At 44.7% G+C, this 21,778-nt stretch overlaps 1 protein-coding gene across 1 annotated transcript in view; it reads right to left on the bottom strand.

Moving 5' to 3' along the window:
* The window catches only part of RAB3B (RAB3B, member RAS oncogene family), a 75,776-nt gene extending 56,755 nt beyond the window's left edge, over nt 1–19,021 (bottom strand). The window contains exons 1-2 of the mRNA XM_043877055.1: nt 18,901–19,021; nt 6,232–6,459 (exon numbers count right to left, since the gene is read on the bottom strand). Coding sequence (XP_043732990.1) covers nt 6,232–6,459 — 228 coding nt within the window. The 5' untranslated portion in view covers nt 18,901–19,021. The remainder of the gene's footprint in view (nt 1–6,231; nt 6,460–18,900) is intronic.
* Nucleotides 19,022–21,778: the final 2,757 nt, after the last annotated feature.

Raw genomic sequence — 21,778 nt, 5'->3', positions numbered from 1 at the left:
CAGCAATGTCTCCATATTCCTGAAGCCACAGGGACCTGTCACAGCCCTCATGTTCCTGTTCAGCCTCCAGCCTCTTTTGTGCTGCCCATCGGTCTCTCTGTGGGTCCACATTATGTTCTGGTGACCAGATTTCAACTTCCTGAAGGTGGCATAAGGACCCTGCAATGGGCTCTCTCTCTGGACCTCTCTCTGGCTCTCTCTCTGGACCTCAGCCTCCTCATGTCTAAAATGAGACTGAGATGTGATCAGCTCCAAGATCACAAGCTTGTTGGCACCAAACACGATGGCAGGCGTTCTCAGCAGGAAGTCTGAGCCTAAGCCACAGACAGGACCTTTTTCAGGGAGTTAGCAAAGGGGGCTGTCATTAGAGATGAGGGAACCCGAGTCAGAGCCCTGAAAAATGGGGAGAATTTATATGAGGACTTTTCCATGTTATTAATAGATGCTGTAGTAGTCAGAATAATGGTCCCCGAAAGATATCCATGCCTTAATCCCCAGAACCTGTGAATATGTTACCTTGCATGGGAAAAGGGATTTAGAAAATGTGATTAAGTTCAGGTTTCAAAATGGGAAAGATTATCTCAATCATTCAGGTGAGCCCAGGGTCATTATAAGAGAAAGGCAGGAAGTCAGAGAGAGAGAGAGAGGTTGACAAAATTTACACAGCTGGCTAAAAGACAGAGGAAGGGATTGTGTGGTGCACTGTCCCTTCCCCCAAAATCATCACCAACACAACAAAACAAGTTGAATAATGGAGGTACACACAAGCACCATAGTGACTGAGGATTTCAAAGGAGGGAGGTCAGAGAAAGAAACAGGATGGAGAACAGCAATTCCAGGACAAGCCTGGGAATGAGGACAGTGATCTTTAAATCCTTCACAAAACACAGAGTTCTTGAACTCTCGACAGAAAAGTGTTGGGCCAGCCAGTCCATTTCTCAGTCTCTAAATAAGTAATCCCAGACACAAAAGACACACCTATTTTTAAGTCTTCCTGACAAGAAGGTCACCAAAAAAAAAGCCTCACTAGTGGGAGTGAGAAAGAGGACATCCTGGCCTTCCACAGTGGAGGCCCCTGTCATTGCATCCCCTGACAGAGACCAGGCCTTTTAAATTGTGAATAGAATTGAGCCTTAGCCCCAGTTGCAAGCTGGTGATGAGATCCAAGTCACAGTTCAGTGATTCCTGAGCTCAGCACCTCAGTGCTTGAGTTTGAAATAAGTTGATTATTTTTCTTCTTCATGGCCCTTAACACAGATGAAATTAGATATTTTTCATTCATATACTTGGTGTCTACTTTGGCCACCTGATGCAAAGAGCTGACTCATTGGAAAAGACTCTGATGCTGGGAAAGACTGAAGGTAGGAGGACAAGGGGACGATAGAGGATGAGATGGTTGGATGGCATCACCAACTCGATGGACATGAGTTTGAGCAAGCTCTGGGAGTTGGTGATGGACAGGGAGGCCTGACGTGCTGCAATCCACGGGGTTGCAAGGAGTCAGACAGGACTGAGCGGCTGAACAACAACAGATAGACGAGATAGTGTCTATCTCCCCCACTTCAATGAAAACTCCAAGAGGGTAGGAAGAATATTTCCCCACAGCTAGCACAGTGCCTAGCACAGAGGGAGTACCAGATAAATGTCTACTGAATGAATAAAGAATGAAGTTTACTGTTTGGCTCTGCACAAGTAATTTGACATCTCTGGGCTCAACCACCTATATTGGTGGGATATATATATACCTGCCTGGTGGCTCAGACAGTAAAGAATCTGCCTGCAAAGCAGAGACCTGGGTTCAATCCCTGGGTTGGGAAGATCACCTGGAGGAGGGCATGGCAACTCACTTCAGTATTCTTGCCTGGAGAATCCCCATGGACAGAGGAGCCTGGCCGGCTAAAGTTCATGGGATCACAAAGAGTCAGACAAAACTGAGCAACTAAGCATATATATATAATTTTATTTATTTTTGGCTGTGCTGGGTCTTTATTGCTGCATGAGCTGTTGTGATGAACAGGGGCTACTCTCAAGTTGTGGTGCATGGGCTTCTCACTGCAGTGGCTTCTTTTGTTGCAGAGCAGAGGCCCTAGGGCATGTGGGCTTCAGCATTTGCGGCTCACAGGCTCTTGAGCACAGGTTCAGTAGTTGTGGTGCACAGGCTTAGTTGCTCTGTAGCTTGTGAGATCTTCCCGGATCAGAGATCAAACCCATATCTTCCTGCACTGGCAGATGGATTCTTTACCACTGAGCCACCAGGGAAGCTCAACCACCCATTCTTTAAGGAGATGACTACCTCCTTGGGTCAGAGGGAAGATGTGAAGACACAAAGAATGATTTAAAGCACATACAGAAAGAATTCACATGGCTGACAATATCCATAATCCCGATCTACTCAAAGCTTCATAATTCTCCTTGGACTTTCCTTTCCATGTCTTCCCTTGAACTTCACAACATCCCACGAGGCAAGACGAGAGAGGATTATTTTCTCCTTTTGATCTTTGGGGAAACAGGCCCATGGAGGGGAAGAGTTACTCCAGATCACACGATGACCACACTGCAGGGCAGAGCCAGGACTAAAACCCAGGATTCCTGGGTTGGCTCCATCATCCCACAGAACCCTGGATTCTTCCCTTCCCTCAGACCCAATAGCCCTCACAATGGGTCCCACGTGGAGGTAGTGGAAAGCCAATTCCCACTATTCTCTTCCCACAAGTCCCGGGGGGTTGCTTGGCAACCAGCACCCAAGCAATAAGTGGCCTCTAGTCAGGTCTGTTGCTGTGTAGTTACCAATTCTCTCTCCTCCTTCCACACCTGTGCATGCTCTCACCCTCTATTAATGAGATTTCTCCCCTACCTTTACCTCCCCAGTCAGATTATTTTCTCTAGTCCACAAAAATTAACCTTTCCGGACACAGAAGGGGCTCTCAAGGACTTATATGGCAAGGGACGCTGGGAAACAAAGCACCACCAGTACCCTCATGATCCCCCAGAGATGATAGAAACTCCTTTTGTGAATGGTCCTGCTCAGCAATATGAACCTCCTCTTCTTCCCTCTCCACCTTCCACCCTGACAATGGCTTTTTTGAAATCCCCTGGGAGAGACTGAATGAGCTTGAGAAATTTAATTGAACGCTTCATACAGTGTTAATGAATCCCTGGATGCCATTCCAGCACTTCTGGAACCACAGGTGGGAAGCCTTGGGAGAGAAGTCAGTCACTGTCTGCATGAGGGTCAGGAGCAGAGAGAGGACAGGACTTAACTTTTATTGTATTCTTAATATGTGCCAGGCACAATACTATGTTATCACGTGTGGCTTCCCCTCAACAAACCTATGAGACCTTTACAGTTGAGGATATTATCTACTCACAGAAGTGGAGTGACTTACCAAAGCCTATATATCTGCCTGCTTCGGTACACAAAAGATATTAAAATATATTACAATGACAAAGGAAATATTCAAATGCTTACATTTTAAAGCATTTATGAACAGTACAGAAATGTTTATTTTCTGCTACAGAAAGTACACATGCATATAAACACACACAAAAACCTTTGCTAATCTCTTTTTTAGCAAAAGCAATGTGCTTATGTCAGATTATATTAGATTGTCATTGATTTTACCTCAAAACATGGCTAACATTGAACTTATGCTAGGTGTTGGGGAAACATGTCTAGCCATTTTCTGTGCTCACTTAGGCTCACTATAATTAGTATAGTCCTCAATCAGAAGCTTCTTTGTGGGTTTCTTTTAAGCTACATATATATCATGGGGGTTCATTTTGTTAAAAATAGATAGTACAGTCAATAAACCCACTTAATGAGGCACAGGAAAACTGCAAAAGCTCACAATGGGCTGAAAATGAATAAAAGAGCAAGGGAGCCGCTACTGCCAATCCCTTAGAAGGGCAGACTTGTCTCCTTCTACCTGAAGAGTATCTGAGTGCAGGATATACGACCGTCTAATGTGGAGATCAAATGAAGACATCCGTGTAAATCCATATAGCAAATATTAGTATACACTGATTTTGTATTCAAAGATAATAAACTCTAGTAAGTTTCTTCAGCTCCCTAAGGAATAATCAGGCATGTAGCCTCTGGCCCATGTCAAGAACCTTTTATTTGTTGTCTAAGGTCTCTCTAGCCCCCAAACTGCCACCCAACAGCCTCTCCAGCAAATTTCTCTTAGCATCCCCTCCGGGCTCTTTCTCGGCCTTGCTCCATTTTCACTGGATTGCTCACCATGCCCCAAATATCCTGTGCTTTCAGCCCCCTCTGTGCACTGGCTGCAGGGAGGATGTCAGACTACACAAATGGAAGCACTGGCACATAATAGGCACTTAATAAATGCTGACTGATCCTCACCATGAGGTAGTTAAACTAGATCAGTGGTTCTTCAATTTTGAAATTGAAATTGAAGTTGCTCAGTCGTGTCCGACTCTGCGACCCAATGGACGGTAGCCTACCAGGCTCTGTGGTCCTTGGGATCTTCCAGGCAAGAATACTGGAGAAGGCTGCCATTTCCTTCTCCAGGGGATCTTCCCAACCCAGGGATCGAACCCGGGTCTCTGCATTGCAGACAGACGCTTTACCGTCTGAGCCATTAGCCTACCTCAAGACACCCGGATGGTTTGTTATAGCACATTATTGGGCTATACCCCAGAGTTTCTGATTCTCTGGGTGTGAGGAGGGACCTGAGACTCTTAATCTCTAACAAATTCCTAATGGTGCTGATGCTGTTGATCTGGACACCACGCTTCTAGAACCAAAGAACTAAATGGTCCGCATAGTTTCTCCCATTTCCAGTGGCTTATGATTCCTTGATGCTTTTAATAGAGAATAAATAAACAAAATAAACTTTTATCTCTACATAAATTAATACTTAATATGACCACAAATGGAAACATGGGCTCTATAATACCTAATGGACACAGTGCAGAGAAAAAAAACTCATACTTTAGAATCAGAAGATCTGAGTTGGAATCTCACTTTGTAGCTGTGTGGTCAACTTAAGGTAAATTAATTATGCTCTGAATATCTGTCCCATGGGGTTGTGAGATAATATTAATATGTGGAAAAAAATTGTAAAACAAAAAGCACTGTATACAGATTATACTAATAACATATATGCACAATGTATTAATGTTGAGTGGACTGATAATAAATAATACGTTTTGAATACTTTAAATCACAGGTTTTTTAAATTTCCAATCTCAACTCTAATTCATTATCAAAAAGTATATGATGTACATGTTGCTATTATCATCTCAAATATGTATATATTTTATTAGTACACTGGTAAATACCAATAATAGTAGCTGTGATAGCCAGTTTCCAAGATGGTCCCCAATAATCCTCACCTCCCAGGACTCATACCTTTGTAGAGTTTCCTTCTACATTGAATTAGCGACCTATAGCATACTCTAATTAGAGACATCACCACTTCCGGTTTGGTTTCTTGGATCGCTCCCCTTAGGACAAGCTAGCTCCATGTCATTAAGACATTGTATGAAGAGAGCCATGTAGGAAGGGACAAAGGTCTCCTACTAAAGTCAGTGCCAGACACATGAGTAAGCCACCTTGGAAAGGAATCCTCCAGGTCCACTCAAGCCTTCAGATGACTGCAACCCAAACCAACATCTGCCAGCAACCTCATAATAGATCACAAGCCAGAAACCAAGCCACTCCCAAATATTTGATCCATAGAACTGTGTGTTAATGAATTATTGTTGTTTTAAGCCATCAAGTTTTAAGGTGATTACACAGTGATAGACTATGGACATAGTAGCTAATATTTACTGTACATTTATTACATTCCAGGAACTATCCTAAGCACTCACCAACCCTATGATATAGATGTCATTATAATCCCCAAAGAGGAACACTTGACCTAGAGAGGTTAAGTAACTTAGTCCAGGTTCTATGACTAATAACTGGCAAAACTGAAATCTGAATCCAGGCCTATAACTCCGAAGCCCAGACTCTTGGTCACTCATCTGTATAATCCAGGATAAAACCTTTTGGACGGTTAAGCAGCAGAAGCAACTGAGTCCCCAGATGAGAGCAAATGTATAAAATCAGCAAGGGGCAGTCCAGGGTCCAGACATGCAATAGCACTGGGGTCTAATGTCATAAACCCCAGCAAAGTTCTAAACTGGCCCCACTGCCCAGCCTTTGTACTAGCAAGCGAGTCAGCTCTCGGGACACTTCTGCCCAAGATGCCCAGGACTCACCCAAATCTGCAGCTTCACTCGCTTCTCGTGGCGGTAGACAGTCTTCACCTTAAAGTCGATGCCCACGGTACTGACGAAGGCTGGGGTGAAGGTGTCATCAGCATAGCGGAAGAGGAAGGAAGTTTTGCCGACACTGCTGTTGCCAATGATGAGCAGTTTGAACATGTAGTCAAAATTCTGGTCAGAAGCATCTTTGACTCCGGCTTTACCATCGGTCACTGAAGCCATCTGCAGGAGAGACCTGTGGTCACTCAGGAACACATCTCCAGTCTCACACTGAGTCACCTAACTTTTAATGGTCACACACCCATTCACACACTCACTCCCCACCCCAGCATCACTGAAGAAATACACTACTCAGAATCACCCCCGCACTGAATCTGCCCCAAATGTCATCTCAGGATTGGGGTGGAACCAGCTCCTCCCAAATATTCCTTCAGCAAATATTTACTGAGTACACTGTTCTGAGTCAAGTCCTGTGCTAGGCACAAAGAATGCAAATATGAATCAGACATGGTGTCTGACCTCTGAGCGGCTGCAGATTAGAGTAAAAAACTCAGAGTAACAAAGCAGTGGATGGATAAGTGATAAGACAGAGGGAAGCCGTGGCTGAGGAAGCTCATCAGAAGCACCTAACCCAGCCTGAAGACATGGTGGTCAAGGAGAGGCTCCTCTAGGAGACAGCTCCTGAGCTGAGTTTGGGAGTGGTTGGAGGGAGGAAGGTCAAGACAGCAAATGTTTGAACATTCCAGGAAAAGCCAACACACGGCTCTCATTCTCCTGTTTCAAAAACATTTATGGCTCCCTATAGTTCTAAAGATCAAGCCCAAACTGTTCAACTTGACAAAGAACCACCTAACCAAAGAATAAATTTTCTAAATTTTACCTTCCCACGCTGGGCTGGAAGAAGCACAAGCTGGAATCAAGATTTCCGGGAGAAATATCAATAACCTCAGATATGCAGACGACACCACCCTTATGGCAGAAAGTGAAGAGGAACTAAAAAGCCTCTTGATGAAAGTGAAAGAGGAGAGTGAAAAAGTTGGCTTAAAGCTCAACATTCAGAAAACTAAGATCATGGCATCTGGTCCCATCACTTCATGGCAAATAGACAGGGAAACAGTGGAGACAGTGTCAGACTTTATTTTCTGGGGCTCCAAAATCACTGCAGATGGTGATTCCAGCCATGAAATTAAAAGATGCTTACTCCTTGGAAGGAAAGTTATGACCAACCTCGGTAGCATATTTAAAAGCAGAGACATTACTTTGCCAACAAAGGTCCGTCTAGTCAAGGCTATGGTTTTTCCAGTGGTCGTGTATGGATGTGAGAGTTGGACTGTGAAGAAAGCTGAGCACCAAAGAATGGATGCTTTTGAACTGTGGTATTGGAGAAGACTCTTGAGAGTCCCTTGGACTGCAAGGAGATCCAACCAGTCCATCCTAAAGGAGATCAGTCCTGGGTGTTCATTGGAAGGACTGATGTTGAAGCTGAAACTCCAATACTTTGGCCACCTCATGTGAAGAGTTGACTCATTAGAAAAGACCCTAATGCTGGGAAGGATTGGGGGGCAGGAGAAGGGGGCGACAGGATGAGATGGCTGGATGGCATCACCGACTTGATGGACATGGGTTTGGGTAGACTCCAGGAGTTGGCAATGGACAGGGAGGCCTGGCGTGCTGTGATTCATGGGGTCACAAAGAGTCAGACACGACTGAGCGACTGAACTGAACTGAACTGAACTGAACTGAAGGCTTCTCCCTACCAATCTGTGCTACTTTTTATAGAATTATGCTGTTGTTGTTGTGGTTTAGTTGCTAAATCATGTCCAACTCTTTTGCAACCCCATGGACTATAGCCTACTAGGCTCCTCTGTCCATGGGATTTCCCAGGCAAGAATACTGGAGTGGATTGTCATTTCCTTCTCCAGGGGATCTTCCCAACCCAGGGATCAAACCCGTGTCTCCTGCATTGGAAGGTGGATTCTTTATCACTGAGCCACCAGGGAAGCCCATACCAAATTATACTCCTCTCCAAATATGCTGTTATTTCTTGCTTCTGTCCCTTTAGCTATGTATTCTTTCTGCCCACAATACTCTTCTCTTTCAAATAAGCTCCTATTCAACCTTGCAGATCCATGTGAAGTTTCACCTCCCCTGGGCAGGGCACAGGCATGCAGTCCTGGCCCCAGGCTCCCAGTGCGCTTCAATAGCACTTGTATCATTTCAGAACTGTTTACTATTCCAGCTTCACCTTTAGACCAAGCATCTTGGACCTAATGTATTTCCTTTCTTAATGTATTTCTCTAGTTTCAGCACAAGTCCTAGTATGTAATCAGCATCCAGTAAATGTATACTGAATTAATAAAAGTCACATCACCACTCTGGGGCCCAATCTCATAATCTGAAAAATGGGAAGAACAATTTCTGCCCTGCTTTTCTCACAGGGCTATTACAGGACTCAAATGAGATAACAAAGAGTAAGATCTTAATAAGCTGGTAAACCCCAACAAGTGTGAATATAAGTTATTATTATCCCAAATCCTTCACAGCCTAGCTCCTTCATTTATTTACCTGTTCATTTGTTCATTCATTCATCTGGCAAGTATTTATTATGTGCCAGACCTTCCCTGAGACCTCAGCACTCACAGTCCTGCCACTATCCTCTCCTTTTCTAGAATGACTTGAGTCTGAATGCCATCCATAATCAAGCACTCGGCCCCACAGTCTTACTTGCTTTTTTATTTCTTTTTCTGCAGGGACCCTACTTCTCCACCTGCCATCACTCCTACTTAACACTGGGTACTCAGGTGGGCGGGGTGTGTAGTCAAGAGGAGGGTGGAAGGACAGCCCTGACATAAGATGTCCAGAGTGTCATCCTCTTTAGGAATTCCTGCTGTTTTCCTCAAAGGAAAAGAAAGATGGATTTATCTCTCTGGGCCTCTCAGGTGAGCTATAAAGATAAGATGCTGACAAATGGAGAAGGTGAAAAGCTCATCTGAAGAAAAGCCAGATGAATATGTAGAATTATTAGCAGCCCTTAATAATACATCCTGAAATAGGCCACCACCAGCCTTCCTTCTCTGGTGAGCAGGCCTCTGCTCTTCCTTCTCTTTTTCTCCCAGCTCTCAAGGCTTTATTAGGACCTACACACCCACCCCTGTATCAGCCTACCCCTTGGCAAGCTCACTAGGTAGGTGTGGAACATGCCCAGGACAGTTGGAGACTCAGACATAGCATTTACATGAAAGAAGACGGTGAGATTGGAGGTGAACAATTGGCGTGATCCAACTGTCTCATAGCTCAAACTTTTCAGTTTTTCATTGTACAAGATGCAGAGCCCATTTCAAGAACTGGCAAGTCAAAGGAATTATGCTTTTTTCTATCTAAGACAAGGGAAGCAATCACAATGACCTCACACCATCCTCTGCTCTGCTACTGGTCATCTTTCTTTGTTTTCAAGACAAAATTTCGCCTTTGAAAGTATATATCCATTATTAAATGTTAGGGAAAAACACAAGACTATAAAGAAGAAAAATATTAAATTACTAGACACCCCATCCATTCAGAAACTGCCATCATTAATATTTGAAGTACATTTCCTCCTTTATTTTTTCACACACCAGAGTGCCATCTATTTTGAAATTATATCTTATTATTTAATTTAAACGGTATATATATTGTGGTATACCTGGGCCTTAATATTATCAGTAAATACTTGTTAAGTACTCGTTATTTTCCATGAGGGACATGGTGGTGACAATAAACATGTAACAGTTACCATTTATTGAGCACTGTGATATAATAAAAGATACGTATTTGGTCTGGGTACCTGGTTCCAGGCAGAGCTCCTAAAACCTTTGGAATGTCTGGAAGTGCAAGTGATAAAGTGTCTTGTTGTATGCTAATGAGATGACTGGTGCCTGGGGCTCCAGGACAACCTCAGAGTAGGGGCTTGTTGCCAGAGGAGCCAACCACATATTAAAGGACTGGCACTTTCAGCATCACCTGCTAACCTCTGGGGAGACGAGAAGGGTGGGAAATTAAGTTGATGACTAAAAGCCAACGACTTAATCAATCATGCCTACAGGAATGAGTCTTCATAAACAACCCTAACCAAATGGATGTGGAGATCTTCCAGGCTGGTGATGACATTGATGTGTTGGAAGGGTGGTACACCTGGAGAGGCCATGGAAGCTCCAAGACCTCCCTTTCCCCATACCCTGTCCTATGCATCTCTTCCACTTGGTGTTCCTAAGTTGTATCCTTTTACACTTTTATAATAAGCCAGTGTATGCATTGCTCTTTATATATATAAATAATATATATTGAAACATTTATATTACACTAAAAATAATTCAAATTTTACTATTTGCAAGTTATCAAATAGTAAAATTACTATTATTTTATCACTATTTGTCATTTGCATTATTTTCTTAACTTTTAGCATAAAAAGTAAGTAATATGGAACCTAAAGGTTTACAGTGAAAAGTAAGTGTTGCTTCCACCCCTGATTCCCAATCTCTAGTTCCTCTCCCCAGAAGCAAACATGTTAACAATTTGTGTATCCTTCAAAGGTAGTCTTATATAGCATATATAAGCATAGAAGTCTGTTCATACTTTATATATATTTACATATATATATATATAAATGGTAGCATACCATACTCTCGAGTCTATATCTTCCATGTGTATTTTAGTAGCTGAGATCTTTAGTTTTGTATCCTACTCCTTTTCACTTAACATTATATCATAAACATCTTACTGAGACTTTAAAAATTCCTTGTAAATATCATTTCAATTGACTACCCCTTATTTCACCCTGTGGTTGTACCACATGACCAATTCTTTAAAGTTGTATATTTATTTTTCTGGTCTCAATTATTATAATTAAGTTAGAGTGACCATTTCTTTACATAAATATTTGTTCTCTTTCCTATTTATTTCTTTATTATGCCAATCCTTGCATGAAATGTTCCTTTGATATCTTGAATTTTCTTGAAGAGATCTCTAGTCTTTCCCATTGTATCATTCTCCTCTTATTTCTCAGCAGTGTTTATTGAAAAGTTATACTCTGCTATACTCTGGAACTCTGCATTCAGTTGGGCATATCTTTCCTTTTCTCCTTTGCCTTCCACCTCTCTTCTTTCCTCATCTACTAGTAAAGCATCTTCAGACAACCACTTGCCTGTTTGCATTTCTTTTTCTTTGAGATGGTTTTGGTCACTGTCACAAGAAGAGGTGGCAAAAGTACATGGAAGAACTATACAAGAAAGGTCTTAATGACCCAGATAACCATGATGGTGTAGATATCACTCACTTAGATCCAGATACCCTGAAATGTGAAGTCAAGTGGGTCTTAAGAAGCATTACAATGAACAAAGTTAGTGGAGGTGATGGAATTCCAGCTGAGCTTTTTAAAGTCCTAAGTAATGATACTGTTAAAGCGCTGTACTCAATATGTCAGCAAATTTGGAAAACTCAGCAGTGGCCACAGTACTGGAAAAAGTCAGGTTTCATTTCAATCCCAAAGAAGGGCAATTCCAAAGAATGTTTAAACTACCATACAATTACTCTCATTTCACATGCTAGCAAGGTTATGCTCAAAATCCTTCAAGCTAGGCTTCAGCACTACATGAATGGAGAACTTCCAGATGTACAAGTTGGGTTTCAAAGAGGCAGAAGAACCAGAGATCAAATTCCCAACATTCATTGCTTCACGGAGAAAACAAGGGAATTCCAGAAAAACATCTACTTCTGCTTCATTAAGACTGTGTTAAAGCCTTTGACTGTGTGGATCACAACAAACTGTGGAAAATTCTTAAAGAGATGGGAATACCAGACCACCTTATCTGTCTCCTGAGAAACTTGTTTGTGGGTCAAGAAACAGTTAGAACCAGACATGGAAATACTGACTGGTTCAAAATTGAGAAAGGAGTACAGTAAGGCTATATATTGTTACCCTGCTTATTTAGCTTACATACAGAGTACATCATGCAAAATGCTGGGCTGGATGAATCACAAGCTGGAATCAAGACTGCCGGGAGAAACAGCAACAACCTCAGATATGCACATGATACCACTCTAATGGCAGAAAGTGAAAAGGAACTAAAGAGCCTTTTGATGAGGGTGAAAGAGGACAGTGAAAAAGCTGTCTTAAAACTCAACATTCAAAAAACTAAGATCATGGCATCCAGTTCCATCACTTCATGGCAAATAGAAGGGGAAAAGTAGAAGCAGTGACAAATTTTATTTTTCTGGACTCCAAAATCACTGCAGACAGTGATGACAGGATGAAATTAAGAGATGCGTGCTCCTTGGAAAGAAAGCTATAATAAAACTAGACAGTATATTAAAAAGCAGAGACATCACTTTGCCAACAAAGATCTGTATAGGCAAAGCTATGGTTTTTTCAGTAGTCATGTACAGATGTGAGAGTTAGACCATAAAGAAGGCTTAGCACCAAAGAATTGATGCTTTTGAACTGTAGTGCTGGAAAAGACTCTTGAGAGTCCCTTGGATAGCAAGGAGATCAAGCCAGTCAATCCTAAAGGAAATCAAACCTGAATATTCACTGGAAGGACTGATGCTGAAGCTGAAGCTCTGATACTTTGGATTCCTAATGGGAAGAGCTGACTCACTAGAAAAGATTCTGATGCTAGGAAAGATTTAAGGCAAAAGCAGAAGGGGATGACAGAGGATGAGATGGTTAGATAGTACCACCAACTCAACAGATATGAATTTAAGCAGACTCTGGGAGATAGTGGGGGACAGAGAAGCATGGTGTGCTGCAGTCCACGAAGTAGCAGAGAGTCAGACATGACTTAGCAACTGAACAACACAACAATTTATTTCCTTAGGAGAGATCTCTAGAAGTGGAACTCCTGATCAAAGAATAACTTTATTAAAACACAGATTTGATCCTTAGTCATTTCCATTATCTTATTTTACCCTATAAGTAGACCTGAAGGATTAAATTGGAAGGGCAGTGATTACTATTCCTATTGGAGCAAGAAAGGAACTAAGAGCCAGAAATTGTGAGGATCTGCTCAGGACTCACAGCTAACACGGAGAAGGCAATGGCACTCCACTCCAGTACTCTTGCCTGGAAAATCCCATGGATGGAGGAGCCTGGTGGGCTGCAGTCCGTGGGGTCACTGAGAGTCAGACTCGACTGAGCGACTTCACTTTCACTTTTCACTTTCATGCACTGGAGAAGGAAATGGCACCCCACTCCAGTGTTCTTGCCTGGAGAATCCCAGGGACGGGGGAGCCTGGTGGGCTGCCGTCTATGGGGTCGCACAGAGTTGGTCACGACTGAAGCGACTTAGCAGCAGTAGCAGCAGCACAGCTAACAGCTGAGATTAGATTAGTACCAGGGTATAATAAGGACTTCCCTGGTGGCTCAGATGGTAAAGCGCCTGCCTACAACGCGGGAGACCCTAGTTCAATCCCTGGGTCGGGAGAGAGGAAGATCTCCTGGAGAAGGAAATGGCAACCCACTCCAGTATTCTTGCCTGGAAAATCCCATGGACGAAGGAACCTGGTAGGCTACAGTCCACAGGGTCACAAAGAGTCAGACATGACTGAGCAACTTCACTTTATGCTGTAATAAGGGAAAAGTAAAAATCCCTGCTCTATTCCTCAGCTGAATTATTGGGTGAGTTATATCAGCTCTCTAAGTCACAGTATTTTTACCTTGAAACCAAGAAAATACCACCTACTTCAGTAAGCGATGGTACCAACAGAGTGAGCATTTATCATATGTAAATAAGCTGGTGTGGTTTCTTGACCAATGGGAGGTACTCAATAAATATTAATTCACTGGTTTCTTTAATTCACTTCTGTAGTCAAGTGCCCCCTCCCTGATCTGGGCTCCATAATTTGAGCTTATTTGACAATTAACTGTCTATCTCTCCTTCTGGATTCAGCTGAGTTTTATTTATCCTTACACCCTGTCAACACTGAACCTAGATTAAATCCTTGGGCATGTTACTCCTTTCAATAAACATTTATTGAGCATTTGCTGTGTGCCAAATTTTGATGTAAATGTTGTATTATTGGTCTTCTTTTTTTGATGCAGCTGCTTGCACTCTTAGATTTCTAGAATTAGAAGAGATTTTAGAGTGGCAACTTTATCATAACAAAAAAGTCTGGCTCTTGATCCCAGCTTTCACAGTAACTCAGTGTATGAAATTGGACAAGTAACCTAAACTCTGAGCTTCAGTGTCCTCATCTATGATGCGATCACATTACCTACTGCAGAAGGCTGCTATGATTTTTAAATAAGAAAACGTATATAATGGTGCTTCATACGTACAGTGTATGGAAAAAAACTACAATAGCCCTGTGTAGAATTAGTAGGTAAAGTGTCTGCCTTTATTAGCTATGCCTGCCATAGGTGTGAGCCAAGAGTAAAAAATAGTTTCAGTTCCTGGTCTGATACACTCTCCTCATTTTCAGGGGAAAAATAATCAAGGCTCCACAAAGAGAACTGACTTGTCAAAGGTCACACAACAAGTCAGTTGGAGCATCATTACTAGAACTTCTGTCATCTGATGACTTTCAGATTGGACTGGGCTTAAAGAAAATAATAACCACATCAATTTTACTGTGTACGTGCTCAGTTCTGTCCGACTCTTTGTGACCCCATGAACTGTAGCCTGCCAGGCTCCTCTGTCCATGAGGTTTTTTCCCCCCGGCAAGAATACTGGAGTGGGTTGCCATGCCCTCCTCCAGGGGATCTTCCTGACCCATGGATCGAACTTGCGTCTCCTGCAACTCCTGCATTGCAGGCGGATTCTTTATCACTGAGCCACTGGGAAAGCCCACAACAATTTCAGGGTGAATAGAAAAGCATCTCCATAATGGCAGATATCAAAACCAGTCTTGTAAAGCCATCATCAATCAATTAAAAATAAACAGACATAATTTAAAAAAGAAAAGAAAAACATCCCCAGCACCCTGAGATCTCTTTCCTAGCATTTGCCATGCTGTACTGTCAACCTCTGTTTATGTGCACACAGTGTAGCTTTCCCAGAAGATAGTGTGAGAACAGGGAGAGGCAGAGAGCTGAGAAGTTCAGTTGGAAAATAGGTTCAGATGGGAGCCCCTAAGATCTTTTCAAAAGGAAGGCAGGGGCTACACAGACATTCAAAAGAGAGGTAAAAACCACCCCAGCAGGCAACTGCCTGAGGCAGATCTGAGCAGACAGGTCAATGCAGAACTGCATTTGTCAGATAAGCATCAATCAGATCTTCCCTCTCTTTTGTGACAGTCACATAAATGATAGAGCTGTGTAGCTCCTGCTCTTCGTGACAAGCAATACAGATGAAGGCCCAGGGACCAGCCAGGAAGTCATCTCTGGTTCCAGGCTGGGAGAAGAATGAAATGGCTCCTAGGAGAACTGGCGTGAAAAATAACACTTTGAGTCTGATTGACTAAGGACGAGGCCAACTTCAGCCATGAAAGGGGGAAGGAGAGGAGACAGCCTTTAAATGCAGCAAGAGATCAACTGAATACACATAGCGGAGAGGTACACAGAGGAAATTCCCTTTGATGGAAAGAGCACAGGATTAAGTCAGAGACAGCTGGACTGAGCCCTGGCTCTCTAAGCAATTGTGTAACCTCAGGCAGATCACACCCTGGCTCTCAGTTTCCTTATCTATAAAATGAGTTAATAAAATGACTTCTGGGCAAACTACTGGAAGAATTAAAACTAGTATATGACAGTGCTTTATAACTCCTTTCCAAAAAAATTTTTTTTGTCTGTGTGCTTCATGTTTTCTTCTACCAAGTCATCCTGGGTAGTGGAAATTGCTTGGGATTCCAAACAAACAGGCCAGATTCAGTTTTCAGGCCTAGCATTTATCAGCTATGAGACCTTGGCAAGAAACTTTGCCTGAGTAAGACAGTTTCCTCATTTGTAAAATAAGCATTGTTGGGAGGATTACAGTCAATCTTGGTGGCTCAGACGGTAAAGAATCTGCCTGCAATGGGGGAGACCCAGGTTCAGTCCCTGGGTTGGGAAGATCTCCTGGAGAAGGGAATGGCTACCCAGTTCAGTACTCTTGCCTGGAGAATTCCATGGACAGAGGAGCCTGGCGGGCTACAGTCCAAGGTTGCAAACAGTCCAACACAACTGAGCAACTAATACTTTCAGTTCACTCACAATGTTGGTAAAGCATACAGATATTCTGCTATGTGACACAGTAAATGTAATTCTGTCTTCCTATTGGGAAGATTTATCCATGAGGTTAAAGAGGGAGTTAGATAATTGAACTTCACCCTGCTATACACAATCTCCTCCCTAAAGCCATACTCTACTCTTTTTTCTGATTCAACCTTTCTTGAAACCATTCCCCACCACCAGCCCAGCCCAGCCCAGCTCCTCATTATTTCCCCTGATCTCTTAGAGCCACAGAAACAATATTGTAATAGCTATCATTTAGTGAGCACCTACTGCTAAATGCCAGGCACTCTACCAGGCGTTTTCATTGTATTCTGCCTTGCATACGATAGATGCTTGATAACTATTCACTTCCTTCTCCAGGCTAGAAAGAGATAGCGGCTGATATGACCACCATCATAACGTAGGCAAACCTGCATAATAACGTCAGTGGCCTCTCTCTTCTATACAGTGCTTTACAGTTTATGAAGCTCTTTTACCCAAATTATATTTGATTCTCACAACAATTCTTGGGAGTAGGTGAGGAAGTCGAGGCAAGAGCAAAACCACAGCTCAATTATTCATTCAATCAACATTCACTGAGCACCTACTGTGTGCCGTCTCCCCTGTGCTCTGGGGAGATGAAGAGAAACCACAGGAATTCCAGCTTAGAGGGAAAACCTTTTCAAACATCCTCTACAGGTTACTGGTGCCTCCCTTCACATCATAATCCCTAAGAAACTGGAGATTTATTTATTGGGCTGTAGATCATTTTAGATTTTTGCCTTCTTCCATACTGTTTCCTCTGATTGGCACATACTTTCCTCTGCTGCTAGCTAAATCCTTCATGACCAGAAAGTCTTCCCTGACCCACCATCCTCCAGCAGAATGTCTTTGCTCCCGCAAACAAGCACCAGGGGCTTCCCCGGTGGCTCAGTGGTAAAGAATCCTCCTGCCAATACAGAGACATGAGTTCCATCCCTGGCTTGGGAAGATCCCCTGGAGGAGGAAATGGCAACCCACTCCAGTATTCTTGCCTGGTAAATCCTATGGACAGAGGAACTTGGTAGGCTGCAGTTCACAGGGTCACGAAGAATCCGACTCAACTGAGCAACTAAACAGCAACAACACAGCACCAGGGCTTCCTTATACCATAGGCGGCTTTTCACAGACTTCCATTGTCTTCCTCCGTTTATAAGAGTAGAACAGGTGGGCACACACCTGTGCACACACACACATCCAGCTCCTTTTACTATCCCCTACCCTTTTCCATCTGGATTCCATGCAGTTGAGATAGATGTCCCTGTCCTCCTCTCACTCCCCTCCGCACCTCTACTAGCTGCCAGAGGCTGCCACCTTGCCCTCCCTAAAAATCTCTTCCTACACTTGGACTCTAGAACAAGAGTCTGCCTGTGGATGAATTTCCCTGTCAATGATTCTTTTCTTGTCTCTGGTTCCAGGTAGCAGTGTAATAGGGTCCAGTGCTTGTGCCCCCTCCTCAGCTTGTGAGGAGCTAAGACAGGGCTAGCATTCGGATGCTCTCGGACTCCACTCTGGGCCCCCATCATCTTCCCACTCTCACACCACAACCCACACCTGGCTTTCTCCGCACCAAGACCCAGCCCATCCACAACCCTAAACTCTCCAAGTTCCAGGACAGCTCCCCCAACCCCCTGCTAAATTGCAGTGCCTCTCCACAGCCCACCTCTAGCCAGAACTCTCAGGCTGCCACAGCCCATATCCAAGGCCAGGACTCTCCCTTCACCAGCTCCCCACCCGCATTCTCTGCAGCCTGGATAGACCTAGCCCTGCCTCCCACCTTCTCATTCTTCCTAGTTTCCCACCTCCAAGCCCCCACTCCAGTTACCCACCTTGCCTATACCCAGCTGGGCTCCGCTCCACACCACACTCACATTACCCTCTCCCCGCCCAGCACCCCGCTCCTGCCCAGCGCTCGTCGTCTCACTCCATCTCAAAACGACCCCCACCACCCAGTCTCCTCCCCTTAGCTCTTCACTTCCACGCCTCCCCTCCCTCGCTCTCCTTAATCTCTTCGCTTCAGCACCCCTTTCCCCGCCCCTCGGCTGCTCGGTGCCCTCCGCCCGCACTGCCCCTCTCAGCTCCCTTCCGACATCTCCCCCGCCTCCATCCCCTTCCGCCCAGGTTCCCCCTCAACCGGCCCTCGCTGCGCTCCAGCTGCCGCTCAGCCCTCTCCCCAGCCCCGGCGTCCTCTTTCTTGTTCCTCCGATCCCGCTGCTCCTGCCTTTGAGGCTCCCCTCGCGGCCCTCAAAGCCCGGGTAGACCCTCCTCAGGGCCCCTCCCAGGCTCCGTGCCCCTTCACTGCCGCGGTACCTCTCCTTAGTGACCGCCCCTGGCCCCTTCTTCTTGGGGCCCCTTCCGCTGCCCTGCGCTCCTCCTCAATGCCCGCTCACTGTCCTCCGCGCCCCGCTCGGGGGATCGGTCCCAGATCCGCCCCAGGCGGGCTGCCGGGCCGCGCCCCTTACCTGGGACTCCGGGTGAGGACGAGCGGCTCGCTCCCTGGCAGCGCCGCGAAACCGCTGGACCTGGCGGCGGGCGGCAGAAGGCGCAGCGGGTTCGCGGAGCAGGGAGGTGGGGGGGCGGGGCGGGGCGGGTCCGGTCCCCTCCGCGGCGACTTCGGGCAGAGGCTCGGGCTGCAGCTGGGCTGGGCTACGGCCGAGTCCAGGCCCCACCCATGCCCCGCCCAGGGGCGGAGCCCGCTTTCCCCTGGCCCTCGGCTCCCGGCAGGTGTAGGGAATGTGAGGTTTGTTGGGGACCCGAAGATCCCCAATGCCTGGTTGACTATCGTGATTTATCTTAATTCTCACGCCTCGTTCCATAGACTGAACTTAGTAGGGTGATCAAAGGGCTTTGATGAAGTAGATGATGACGGGTTTGTAACTCTGCCATTTCTAAAGCTCTTGCTTGTGCATTTATCACTTCGTACTCAAAGAAGCCCACGGAGAGAGGCAGGATCTGAATGGCTGTCTACAGGTGGAAGCGAAGCCAGAAACCTGGGCATTGTTGTATACCCTATGCACTCCTTCAGACCCTATATCCCATCAGCCTGGTAATAACGCCTCCATAAAGGTATCCCATGGAGAAGGGAATGGCAACCCACTCCAGTATTCTTGCCGGGAAAATCCCATGGACAGAGGAGCCCGGCAGGCTACAGTCCCTGGGGTAGCAAAGAGTCGGACACTACTGAGTGACTTTCACTTCACTTCACTTCAAGGTATCCTATCCCTTCCCTTCCTCTCTATCGCTCTCATCCTGGTTCAGGCCTCATCACTTCTTGCTTGAACAAAAGCAACAGCCTCCCAGTGGGTCTCCCTGCCTCCACTCTTCAATCTACCGTCTTCATCAGCAGGTTGAGTGATTGTTCTATATGTCATCATGTTACCTTCAACCCTGATGAAACAAACAAAACATTTCCAATGGCTCTCCATTACCAGCAGTAGCCTGGAGTGAGAAAATGTTCTTTCCTTGTCAGTAGACAGTCCCAGCATTGCCAGAGAAGGCAGGTGTAACAGGTAAATAGCATCCCATCCTTCCATACAGACCTGGACTTCATTTCAAGCTTTCCTGAGGTCACAGGAACCAGCTGCCACGTTTGGTTTAGAATTATAATCCCTCCCCATAGTCGTCCCCCTTCTCAAATCTTAGAGGTCTATTGTTGTTGTTCAGTCACTCAGTCATGTCCAACTCTCTGCGACCCCATTAACAACAGCTTGCCAGGCTTCCATGTCTTCACTATCTCCCAGAGCTTGCTCAAACTCATGTCTACTGAGTAGGTGATGCCATCCAACCATCTCATCCTCTGTCGTCCCCTTCTCCTTGTGCCCTCCATCTTTCCCAGCAACAGAGTATTTTCCAATGAGTCAGCTCTACACATCAGGTGGCCAAAATATTGGAGTTTCAGCTTCAGCATCAGTCCTTCCAATGAATATTCAGGGTTGATTTCCTTTAGGACTGACTTGTCTGATCTCCTTACTGTCCAAGGGACTCTCAAGAGTCTTCTCCAGCACCACAGTTCGAAAGCACCAAATCTTTGGCACTTGGCTGTCTTTATGATCCAACTCTCACATGTCTCCAGGGCTACTGGAAAAACCATAGCTTTAACTATACAGACCTTTGTCAGCAAAGTGATTTATATGTTTATGTAACTGAATCACTTTGCTGTACACTTGAAACTAACACAATGTTATAAATTAACTATACATCAATTTAAGAAAAAAATCTTAGACAACAGAGTCAGATATCAGAACATTTTTTCCCTACATTCCATTATGACTTTATCTACAGTTTGTCTCTCTGGCCCAAGGAGCCACCCAAAAGACAGCCCCTCTGGTTGTCGGACTTCTCTCTCAGACTCATCTTGGAGCTCTTCTGAGCTTCTCCACCCCGTCCCTTTCACTCACCTTCCCACCATCCATGTCCTGACAGCCCTTCCCACTGTGCTGTCTAGAATCCTGTTCTTTTGCCAACAAACTTTCCTACACCCTCTGCTTCTTCAGAGCATACTCAGGTTACTTCTTTGCCTTTATTAATGCTTGACACTCCTCCAGGACTTCTCTTGCAGCCTTCTGCAAGAAGGCTTCTCACTTCCCTACTCTCTGCACACCACAGAACCAAGAGGTGGGGTTGGCATTGCCACTTCCACCCTTGTACAAAAATTCCTTCTCCTTTAGTCTCTGGACACACCACCTTCCATCTCTCCTATCAACGACATCACTGACCCCCCAGTTGCTCCTCTGTATTGAAGATTCCAACCTCTGGCTCGTTGGCATTCACATTAGCTCGGTCCTTACACCGTCCCGGTGCCTTTGGTAGCCATGTGGTTTCCTGATCCTTCAGTCCTTGGTCTCCTCTTCACTTTTCCTCCCATGGTCATACCTTGAACTTACTAGTGCCTCTGTGATCTTAAAATCAAACATCCTGTGCTGCCTGCTACCTCACTGTCTTACTTGAGTTTTCGCATTTTCAAAATGGGTGTCATGATAATGACTATTCATTCTTCACAGGAATAATGAAATAACACAAAAAACCCACCCTTTTGGAGTTGAGAGACAATAGGAGAACAGATGGTATTGGTTTACATCGCTTCAGATCTTATCATCACTTTCTCTTTCTTCCCTTGCATGTAGTAAAGTGGACAGAGCACACACTTAGAACCAGACTGATGTAGTTTTTAATCCTTGTTCTACACACTTACTTGCTGTGTGACCTTACGTAAATTATCTCATTTTTCTGACACATGCACCTCATTGTTATTTTTAGAAATAGTAATAATGTTGTGAAGATCAAATAAGAAAATGGGATAGCTACTGGAAAGCACTTGACTGAGTGCCAGGGACATAGTAA

The sequence above is a fragment of the Cervus elaphus genome, chromosome 20 (assembly GCF_910594005.1).
Source record: "Cervus elaphus chromosome 20, mCerEla1.1, whole genome shotgun sequence".
Lineage (NCBI taxonomy): Eukaryota > Metazoa > Chordata > Mammalia > Artiodactyla > Cervidae > Cervus > Cervus elaphus.
Note: the sequence above shows the minus strand (reverse complement) of the source record. Positions and strands in the feature narration are given on the sequence as shown.